We start from the raw sequence: 12,183 nt of genomic DNA, 5'->3' as shown, positions 1-12,183 counted from the left end.
TACATGTCTTACTGAGCTGAGTTGCCTGAAAGTAGGAGGGAGTCACCTCTGGGTGAATAAAAATCCATTCTTGTTCAGCTCTGATAAATAGTGTCTTTGTTCTCTGATATTTTTTGTTAGCTTTCCATCAAGGAGGAAAGGTCTGTCTACTTTACAAATAGAAGCAAAACCATCATACAATTATTCTCATTTAGCAATTATTGAGCATTAATTGAAAGTTGGCATGCTGGAAAACTCACGTCCTGGGGGAGAATTATTATTTCAGAGTGCCACAGATACTGTGTAATGTACATAACATATTTGAAGCAGCAATTTATTAAAAGTTACAATGTTTTCCCTAGAGAATGGATTAGCTATTCACTATTAGGACCAGGTCCAATATTTATGAAATGTTCACAAATGATTAATTATGTTTCATTTACAAATAGACTCTAATGGGAGATATTTTTATTGCAAGTGCTATTTTAATGAATTGTCTGTCTTTATGAATTCATGTCCAAGACTGAAATAATTCCTTTTTGCTCCCTTCCCTCGACCTTACACCTGAGCCTGCCACTGCTTTTCATGTGTTTCCTATTTCTTCTATTCCGCTCATGTGATCATTCCCTCAATAGCCTGAACTAGAAAACCTTGGACATATGTGTGACTCTCACTCTCCTCACACCCCATTTCCAATCAGTCACCATGTTTAAGTGATTCCTTGTTGCCTACAGAATAAAAGTCAGCTCTCCTTAACCTGATATATGGATATATTCACAGCCTGGGCACCATAATGTCCCAGTTTTCCATTCCCCACCAAGTAGGCTATCCTAGCTCCTACTATGAGATGCCCTTCCCTCTCTTTTTACCCTCAAAAGCCAACTCAAGTGTTGTCTTCTTCCTTTAACTTTCCAGATGTTTTTACTCCCTTACCCCTAGGCAGAATCAGTAACTTCCTCATTTATTCTCTTATAGAAGTGTATGCATACTTCTCAGTTGTCTTTATTCATCTGTGCATCTAACTTATGCATAAGACTGTGAGCTTTTTGAAGTCACACTCTGTTTTATTTTCTATGTATACCATGTTTACTTAGCACATAATAAGGCCTTATTTTAGGTTGCTTGGCTGAGTTGAAAATCCTATTAAAAGAAGAAACAAATCAAAGTTATGCCTCAGTCGATATTTCATGTGAACACCACTTTGTGATTGGCAATGGAGATAAAGTGGATGTATGTGAAGAAGAAAGTCTGGTGGCAGTTCACTTAGTGGTTCAAATAGATAGTTATAGAGACAGCAGTTTAGAGCAGGAAGGTAAATCAGAGACTACCTTCATACAAATAACTTCCTTTCATTATTCTTTCTTCACCCTGCTCTTGCCATTTTCTATGCTAGTTTCCTAAGAAAAGCACTATTACAGTCCCTAGACCATAGTAAATACACAATAAATATATCTTGTATAAATTAATGAATGAATGAACAAATGAAACAATTCCCCCTCTTGCATTTTACAGATAAGAAAACAGACTCAGAAGCCAGGTGTTGTGGCTCACGCCTGTAATTCCAGTGCTTTGGGAGGCTGAGGTGGGAGGATCACGAGGTCAGGAGATCGAGACTGTCCTGGCTAACATGGTCAAATGCTGTCTCTACTAAAAACACAAACGATTAGACAGGTGTGGTGGTGGGCGCCTGTAGTCCCAGCTACTCGGGAGGCTGAGGCAGGAGAATGGTGTGAACCCAGAAGGCGGAGCTTGCAGTGGGCCAAGATCACGACCCTGCACTCCAGCCTGGGAGACTGATCGAGACTTTATCTCAAAAATGAGCAAACAACACCACCACCACCAAAAAAAAAAAAAAAAAAAAGATGCAAAGAACAGGAAAGCAGAAACCATCCCTTTTCCAAGCCGCCACCATATTCTCTACATTGACCTAAGTGCTTTTACCTCATTTATGCAACTTTATCCTATCAGGAAAATTATACAACTATTATGTTACAAAAAGAACTTACTTGAAGCTTAAAACCAGTGCCCTATGATCACACAAATAGGTGGTGTCTCTGTTTTTCTTATGTAGTGTTTATTGTATAGTATTTCCTCTGCCACTTGCTGGCATGGTATTCATGGACAGTAATAGTACTGATGATTGGTTTGAGGCTCAGAAAATCTCTACTTTCCCTATCTGTGTTGTTTGGATGGTAGCAAGTGACTAAATATAGGGAGCTATAATCTAGTGGTAAGAACACTACACATGAAGGCTGAAAACCAGAGCTCATTTCCTAATCGTGTGATCTCGTCTTGAACAAACCTTTATCATTTTGGAAACTCAGGTTTCTCATTTATACAGCATAGTATATACTACCAATTTTGTAGAGTTATCTGATGAACAGATGAATAATGACTATGAAAACACATAAAATTAAGGTAATTTTTTTAAGCTTACGTGAGAATGAGAAAATGTGTATAAAAGGGCGTCCTCAGCTATACATTCACATTCTTACATTCCCTTTGTTACTGTTTTGCAATTTCAGTGTACCACAGCCTTAATTTGTATAAACAGATAAAAGGAGGATAAGTAAGCACTTTCTCACTAATGTGGCTTGTATACAGTATAGCATGTTTAAATGAAATTCTGCTTCTAATTCTTCTGAACACAATTGAACATAACAGTAATAGAGAAATAATAGTTAAAATGACATTTATTCTTGTCATGAGCTTCCATTCTCATAAGAAAATCAAAACAATCCAAGAAAAGAGAAAATATGAAAATTAACACCATTGCACAGACAGTAGTAACTCTTTGATGAGAAAAAAAGCCATTGGCAGCTTGTTTTAACAGTAATTGAAAATATGACTTTTCAAATGTTCTGCATTAGCTGCAGCTCTAATGTATACATTTACAAATGAATCTGATAATATAGTTTGCATTTCTTAGTTTTATAAATCGTCTCCTTTACCTCAAACAAGGTACAGAATGTGTCATTTGCTTCTTGTTGATAACATCATCTCTGCTCTTTAATGTTAATATTACCCCATGATCCACTATCAACATTTGTTATATTCTATTGCTTTCCATTTTTAAGAAAATGTTTTATTCAAACTAAATCAACCAAAATAAGAGAAATTATGATGTATTTTTCGGTATAGCTTTAAAAATCTCTGAATAGCATACAGTGGAGAGCCCTGGGGTACTAGGGATGACTAGGACCTTAGAAGTGATCTAGTTCTGACCCTCATCTTAGAGTTCAGAAAATGAGGCTATAAATGGCTGAAAAGAAGATATGCTAGTTTTCAGAGGACAAAAACAAGGAAAGTGCTCCAGGTTATTTTTGAGCACTCTTCTTACTACACTAAATCAGAAAATAATCAATTTTAACACATATAACTTAATTCTCCTTTATCCAAATGATATCAGAAAAAGGAAGCCTTGCTCAACACTTCTATGTTAACTTTTCAGATGTGGATGCTGATGGACCGATGATATGTATCTAGGAGAAAACCAAATAAATTGGATGATAGGAGATCTCAATAGCCTGGAACAATTGGCTATATCTAACAAAAGAGAATTTAACTGCGATAGACACAAAGTCAGCACTTACAGTACAAAAACTAATGGCAAAAGTACATGAAGTGGGACATATGGTTTAACAGCAGAACATGATTTCTTTTCAGAAGTGGCTGTTTTTAAAGAACTGAAAGTTATATAAGTTTACTCTTGTACTCTTCCCCAAATCAACTCAAGTCTACTTACCATAATAGAAGTATGTACAGAACAACAAAGGTGCTAAGTCTAGTCTACTCTCTCCACCTGGATTCTCAGTATAGATGGAGACACCGACAAATAGGGGCATGCAGAGGGGAAAGACCAGAGTGTTAAGTGACTCAGACCCAAGCACTTCAGGAAAGGTTAAAGGAATTGGATCTATCTCTCTGCAGAAGAGAAGGACTATATTTGTTGTCTGGGAAAAATGGGCATGAGAGAAACATGTACTTTGTAATAAACAAGGCTGATTGATTGAGTGGAAAGAATTTAAGGTACAGAGGGCATGAGTTTGAGTATTGGTGACATTATTAACCAGCTGTGTGACCTTGAGAAAAATCACTAAGAAACTGCATTTCAGGTTCCTGAGCTGCATTATAAGAACAGGAATATCTATGCTGCAAGAGCCTTGTGAAAATTAAACAACATATGTAAAATAGCTATAGAATATGGTATGCAGTTAATAGTCAACCAAGGGCCGGGCGTGGTGGTTCACGTCTGTAATCCCAGCACTTTGGGAGGCTGAGGCAGGCAGATCACCTGAGGTCAGAAGTTCAAAATCAACCTGGCCAACATGGTGAAACCCTGTCTCTACTAAAAAAATAATAATACTGATAGCTGGCTGTGATGGTGGGCGCCTGCAATCCCAGCTTCCCGGGAAGCTGAGGCAAGAGAATCGCTTGAACCTTTGAGGCAGAAGTTGCAATGAGGTGAGATTGTGCCATGGCACTCCAGCCTGGGCAACAGAGAGAGACTCCATCTCAAAGAAGAAGAAGAAAAAAAAGTCAACCAACATTGACCTTTCCACCCACTTTTCAGGGAGAGTTATTAGTGATTTTTATTAGATAAGTATCTTGTAGAAGGGTTGTATAAGCAGATATGAGAAGGTTAGGCATCTGAGATCCTTGCCAATGCAGCAAGATATATTTATATGTTGACCAACAACATTTGTTGAACTTTATTCCCATAAGGATTATTATTTAAAATAGTGGATGCCTTACAAGTTACATTGCCTTATAAAGCTGCAAGAAAATTTCACTAATATATAGAGTAAAACAGTGCTTATCTACTTACCTGTAAAGTGCAGAAAGGGGTCTCTTGTTTCCAGGTTTTGGTCTGTATGGTTTGGGCTCTCCTGCCATGTTGATATCTGAAAGCATAAAATAAAACAGCACTGATTAAGAAAAGATGAAACCATTTGAGAAAAGTAAATCATGAATTTTTATTTTTCTTTCTACTATTTGTTTATGCAAATATTGTACATCACTGATTCATTCAACATATATTTATTGAGCATTTACTCTAGGTCAGGCACTGTTTGGGATATGTCATGCACAAAACAGATTATATCTCTGCCCTTGTGGAATTTACATTTTACTGGGGGAAGATAGTGAGAAACAAACATAATAAATAAAAACTATATACCATATTAGAAAACGATGAGTACTATAAACAATCAAAATGTTGAGCAAAGTGAGGAGAAGCAATAATGCTTTTCTTTTTTCCCTAAAAGACAGGGTCTTGCTCTGTCGCCCAGCCTGGAGTGCAGTGGTGCAATTGTTGCCCACTGTAACCTTGAACGCCTGGTCTCAAACAATCCTCCTTTCTCTGCCTCTGAAGTAGCTAGGACTACAGGCATGTGCCACTATGCTTGGCTAATTTTTAAAATTTTCTGTAGAGATGAGGTCTGGCTAGGAGGCCCAGGCTGTCTCAAACTTCTGGCTTCAGGCAATTCTCCTGCCTTAGTCTCCCAAAGAGTTGAGATTACAGGCGTGAGCCAGTGTGATTGGCCAGAAATCCTTCATGAAACAAAAAGAGAATGAAATGTTCTCCTGATTTTCATTTTTCGCTAAGAATTTTTCAGTATGCATAAACATTTGTATGAAATAGAGTTCTGTCCATAGGAGGACTTATTAAATTTCCCATGATATATTTTCCATTTATATAGAAAAGTAAGCTAGAAGGATTTGATCATCAATCATACCAGGTTTACTAAAGGAAAAACAAAATGCACTCAGCAAGTGGAATATGTAGTTATTGAATTCCAAGGTGGTCAAAAGGAGAAGAGAGCACATACTTTGCCTTCATAAACTGAAAGTATTATTGTCTCTGAGATAGACAAAAAGAGGTTTAAGTATGTGACAAAACAGTCTATAGATACAACTGACCAATCTCAATCTTAAGGAAATATGTAAAACTGTTGAGAAATTGGAAAGTTGGGAGGAGAAGGTTTGGAAAGTAATATAAATAACTAGATTGAATAAAGTTAAAATTTCCAAATGATGATAGAAAGGGAAATCTAAAGGAGATGTGCTTCAAGAAATGAGGGATATTATTTTGACAAAAAGGAAAGGGAAAACTTCTATTTCTTGCACAGTGGACTAAATACAATGAGCTATCCACCACTGAAAACAACCAAAAATTATGGATAAAATATAAATGTATCCTTTTAAAGAATGCAACATAAAACTAGCAAGAAAGTAAGGGATTTGAAGAACATCTCACACCTGAGTGGAAACAGGAAATCAAACGGAAAAAGAACACTGCACCTGGTTTGTTCCTTAAAGATATTTGCTGCAGCCAGAATACAAGTTTTAGTTTTCAGCTCCTTGTGGTTCAGCAGGGATAGGTCACTATGCCCAGGTTAAAGAATATGAGAAATATAATCATCTGATTCAACATAGGTGACAAATATGTGACAAAATCCTTAGCAACTAGGAAGAGAAGAATATTTCCTTTCTTAATAAAGAAGATCTACAAAAATTTGTATTAACCATTATACCTAATAGTGAGACTTTGGGCACATTTGCTTTAAGATCAGATAATTTAAAAGGACGCCCGCTATATTAAACTCTATATAATATTATACTAGATGTCCTAGTCAGTGCAGTAAGACAGGAAAGCAATTTTAGAAATGAGTGAGAAAAAATAAAACTGTCACTAATTGCTGATGACACGTAGGTTCATATAAAAAAATTGTAAGGCGTCCGCAGATTATTACAATTAATAAGAGAGTTTAATAAGTTTATTGAATGCAAAGCCAGTATACAAAATTCAATTGTATATCTCTATACAATCATATGTTTAAAATATAGTCTAAAGTATATTATTTATATACTATAAAAGACAAAGTACTAAGGGGTAAATCTATCACAACACATTAAGAAAGACCTTAATGGAAATATAAAACTGTATTGAAAAATTTTACAGTAACCTTACATAAACAGAAAAATTAGTAGACTCAATACAATAAATATGCCAGTTCTCTTCAAGATAATTATGGATTCCGTGTAATTCCAATAAAATCCCCAGTATTTTTTATGTACATGCCTGAAGCTTGAGAAGCTGATTCTGAATTTATAGAATAGAACAAAGGCCAAACATAGCCATGACACACTTGGAAAAAAGGTATGAAGTTGATAAAATTGCCTTATCAATATTTATTTTGAATCTGTGGTAATTAAGGCTGTAGCATTGGTACAAAGATAGGAAAGAGACCAATGAACATGAAATACACACACGTATATATGACAAAACTATACATGCATACAATTGACATATAAACACATGGGGCCGACATAGCAGATCAGTGAGGGAAAAACTGATTCTTAAATCAATAATGCTGGAATGATCCACATGAACAAATATGAAATTGAATATCTACTTACACCATACCAAAAAAATCAATTACTGTTGCCTCAATATGAAAGGAAAAAAATATAAAATGTTTAGAAAGCAATAAAATAGAATATATTTTTGAGCTAAGAGTATGTGAGGATAATCTTAAACCAGACATAAAAAATCACTAACCTTAATATATAAAATTGATACATTCTGCTTCATTAAAATTAAGAATTTTTGGTCATCAAAAGCCACATAAAGATAGTGAAAAGGACCATAAACTTGACAAAGGATGTGTTTCTAGAATATGTAAGAAACTCATGCATATCATAGGAAAGAGAGTCAAAACACCAAATAGAAAATTAATCAAAAACCTAGTAAAGGCACTTTACACGAGAGAAAACATGAGTGGTGAATAAACACATGAAAAAATGCTTAACCTCATAGTTGTGGGAAATGCAAATTAAAACACCATGAGATACAAATAAAACCCATTGAATTTACAGTTTACAAAACCTGGTAATATCAAATGTTGGCATTTCTGAGCAACTAGAATGTGTGTAGAATGCAGATATAAATGTACATTGGTAAAAACTATTTTGAAAAATAATTCAGTTTCTAATAAACTTAAAATGTTCAAACACTGTGATCCAGGAAGTACACACTTAAAAAATCTTTTACACATGTGTACCATATGATATATACAAGTATGTTCATTATAGTACATTGGAATTGAAAAGATTCCTGGAAAAGAACACAAATATCCATTGTATTTTTAATAGGGTAAACAAATGGTAGCATATTTACTAAAAGGAATACTACACAACAGTAGAGAAATGACAGAGAGAGAGAGAGAGAAAATGAATTAGAGCCATAGGAAATATTGATACATTGATAACCTCAGAAACCTAACACTGAACAAAAATAATGCCTGGAAAAATACAGTATGAATTCTTTTATGTAAATTAAATTGCAAAATTGAATGATATATTGTATAAAAATAAAAATACATGGGATAAAACTAGAAAAGAAAAGCTTCTACACAGCAAACAAAACAGTCAGCAGAGTAAACAGACAACCCACAGAGTGGGAGAAAATCTTCACAATTTATACATCTGACAAAGGACTAAAATCCAGAATCTACAAAGAACTCAAACAAATTAGCAAGAAAAAACTAAAGAATCACATAAAAAAGTGGGCTAAGCATATGAATAAACAATTCTCAAAAGAATATATACAAATGGCCAACAAACATTTGAAAAAATGCTCAACATCACTAATAATCAGGGAAATGCAAATCAAAACCACAGTGCAATACTACCTTACCCCCACAAGAATGGCCATAATAGAACAATTACAAAATAATAGATGTTGGCATGAATGTGGTAAAAAGGGAACACTTCTACACTGCTGGGGGAATGTAAACTAGTACAACTACTACAGAAGATTCCTTAAGGAACTAAAAATTGAACTACCATTTGATCCAGCAACCCCACTACTGGGTATCTACCCAGAGGAAAAGAAGTCATTATTTGAAAAACATAGTTGCACATGCATATTTATAGCAGCATGATTCGCAAATGCAAAAATATGGAACGAGCCCAAAGGCCCATCAGTCAACAAGTGGATAAAGAAATTGTGATATGTGTGTGTGTGTGTGTGTGTGTGTATATATACACACACACACACACACACACACACACACATATATATATACACTATATACTCAGAATATAGTATATATATGGAATACTACTCAAGCATAAAAAGGGACAAATTACTGCCATTTGCAGCAATCTGGATGGAACTGGAGGCTATAATTCTAAGTAAAGCAACTCAGGAATAGAAAACCAAACATCGTATGTTCTCACTCATAAGTGGGAGCTAAGCTACGGGGATGCGAAGGCATAAGAATGATACAATGGACTTTGGGGACTTGTAGGAAAAGGTGGGAGGGGGTGAAGGGTACAAGACTACAAACTGAGTTTAGTGTATACTGCTCGGGTCATGGGTGCATCAAATTCTCACAAATCACCGCTAAAGAACTTATGTAAACAAATACCACCAGTTCCCCAAAACCTATGGAAATGAAAAATTTTCTAAAAAAAGAAGGCAGAGATAAATAGGGAATTCAGCATGAAGTTTACCTCTAAAGGGGTAGAAAAAGTGTGGGACTTGGAAATGACACTCAGACGACGTTCAAGTTAATAGCAAGGTACTATTTCTATTTCTAAATTGGGCGGTAAGAGCATGGCTTTAAATCATAGCATTATTCCTCATAACTTATTATATTCTGTATGTAATTTATAACTAATAAAGAATTTAATAAGAATGAAAATTGTAAATTATGTGTTGATAAGTATTCATGTCAGAGAAAATCGTTTTTTTTTTTTTCCTCTGAGACGGAGTCTCACTCTGTCGCCCACGGTTCACTGCAACTTCCGCCTCCTGGGTTCAAGTGATTCTCCTGCCTCAGTCTCCCAACTAGCTGGAATTGCAGGCACCTATCATCCTGCTCGACTAAGTTTTGCATTTTTAGCAGAGATGGGGTTTCACCATGTTGGCCAGGCTGGTCTCCAATTCCTGGCCTCAAGTGATCCACCCGCCTCGGCCTCCCAAAGTGCTGGGATTACAAAAGCATGAGCCACCATGCTGGGCTAGAGACATTAGGTTTTAGTGAACAAATGGTTTTAGCAGATTGTGAGCTGCTATATTTAAGAAAAGAGAACATGTTGTGGGTGGATTATTGGGTGTGAGAAGATCATTAGAAACCCCAATTAGAGCTTCAAACCTGATTTGAGTGGGATATAATTTAGGGTACTGAGTAGATGAAAGACCCAAGAATCAATCATGAAGACAGTGACTCTTGTATGACTTGGAATAAGGCACAGCCAAGATTAAGACTGTCTGAATCTTTTAGATGTGACACAGTTGTAACAAAAAAAGCATGTAAAATAAAAAGATTTCTACAAGGTTTTTAAACTCTATAATGATGGTAGAGGGCACATGCCCATGAAAATATCATCGGACATCTTTTATATGTTTCTAGCTTAGACTTAATGACATAAAATTAACATGTAAAATTATTCTCATCAATGAAAAGCTTGAGACTTAAGTCTATTGACAAAATATTGTAGCATTATCTTGTTTTTTAAAATAATATACTGTCAGTGATTCTGAAAACACACTTCGGAGCTTGACAGCATATTCATATGATGAAAAACCTTTCATGAAATGTTGTTAAACTCAGTATTTCCACACATTAACCTCCTTTCAAAGGTATTGAAAATGCTGAAGAAAATACTTTGTCACTTGTATACAATGAAGCATGTTCAAATGCAGAATTTTCTTTTGGATGTATGGAAATTTATGTTTAAATACAGATGGTCACCGAGTTAGGACAGTTTGACTTAATGATTTTTGAGTTTTTAAAAGGTAGGAAAGCAATTTGTATTCTGCAGAAACTATACTTCTCTCGCTTTGCTGGGCAGTGGAAGTGAGCCATAGCTCCTAGTCAGCCGTGCATTTTCAATTTATAGTGTTTTGAACTTGCCAAGGGTTTATTGGGATGTAGCCCCGTCCTAAGTGAAGGATATCTGTATGCATATTTACATATTTTGCAGTGCTATATTGTTTATCATCTAAAACCTGGTTTTAGTAGACAGAAGGGTGAAAGGGGCAGAAAGTATTCCACGGAGGAGGGTACAGTGGGCAAAGAGCTCAGGTAATCATGCTGAACATAAGCTTTGCCAAGATTCAAATGAACAAGCAGTCCCTTTGTATTGAACTTTTATAAATACAAGATCTAATTGGGTATTCAGGACAATCCAGCTTCGTTGGAAGCCAAGGTTTAGGTTCTCAGGCCTCAAGAGCTGTTGGCCTTGAAGGGACCAGACACACAGTATGGCATCCTAGCAGTAACTCTGTGGTCACCAAAAACAGAGAGGTCTCCTGAGGTTTTGTTCCCTGATTATCCTGGCACTGTGTAAGTTACTCATAAAGTAGAGTAAATGGAAGAACGACCAAGGTTCAATTTTCTACACTCTCGTAAGCTAGGGGCTTTGTAGAAAAACATTGAGATATAAAAAGTAAGATGTTATTTATTTGTTTTCTGGATTTATAAACAAATTTATACAAAATATCAATGTTCAGAGCTCTTAAATCGTTTTCAGGAAATGATGTGGGTTTAACCACTACCAATAAATGCTTTTGGCATATTTCAAAAAGCCTAGTTAAATTTGTAGTCATTGTGCAGAAGTACCTTTACAGATGCCTATATACTAGGCTGGTCCACCTTGTTATCTGGCTATTAGAATTATATTCTTCTGAGTGAGGACTGATAAAACCAAACAGGCACCATTAAGATGAATTCTTTTGATAAGGCTTATTTATGTTTGGGTGCACTACACATCACATCTGTGTGGAGGAGCTAGCTACCCTCACTCCATTCCAGCCACAGGGATAAAGCAGAAGAGAACTAGCCACAGGTTAAGAGAACTCTACCTGTGGCTAGTTGATGCCTGGCACGCCCCCACTTGAAGGGAGAAGGGCCATTTGCATTTTGCCATGATTCTCTGTAAACAGAGAATAGACCCATCTCTATTCTGAAGTTTCAATATTTCAAGTTAGCATGTAAAAAGTATAAAAAAAGTAAAATTTGCTCCAAAATTATCCTTCTGATACTAAACCTCAGGTTCAAACAACTGAAAAATATCCTGTTGGACTACTAACTGTATATTTTTCACAGTAAGTGAATTAAAAATATATTAACTGCTCTCAAAAATTTAGCCAATTTTCGTTTCTTCTTCGTTTTAAAACTGAATAAGCAA

The 12,183-nt window shown here is 35.7% G+C and overlaps 1 protein-coding gene across 21 annotated transcripts in view; it reads right to left on the bottom strand.

The window, feature by feature from the left end:
• The window catches only part of RALYL (RALY RNA binding protein like), a 725,790-nt gene that overhangs the window by 132,614 nt on the left and 580,993 nt on the right, over window positions 1–12,183 (bottom strand). For all 21 annotated transcript variants that reach the window (XM_023227786.1, XM_023227788.1, XM_023227795.1 and 18 more), the window contains one exon: window positions 4,808–4,883. In XM_023227786.1, the coding sequence (XP_023083554.1) occupies window positions 4,808–4,883 (76 nt within the window). The remainder of the gene's footprint in view (window positions 1–4,807; window positions 4,884–12,183) is intronic.

Source organism: Piliocolobus tephrosceles, chromosome 7 (assembly GCF_002776525.5).
Source record: "Piliocolobus tephrosceles isolate RC106 chromosome 7, ASM277652v3, whole genome shotgun sequence".
Lineage (NCBI taxonomy): Eukaryota > Metazoa > Chordata > Mammalia > Primates > Cercopithecidae > Piliocolobus > Piliocolobus tephrosceles.
This window is presented reverse-complemented; position numbering and strand designations above follow the sequence as displayed.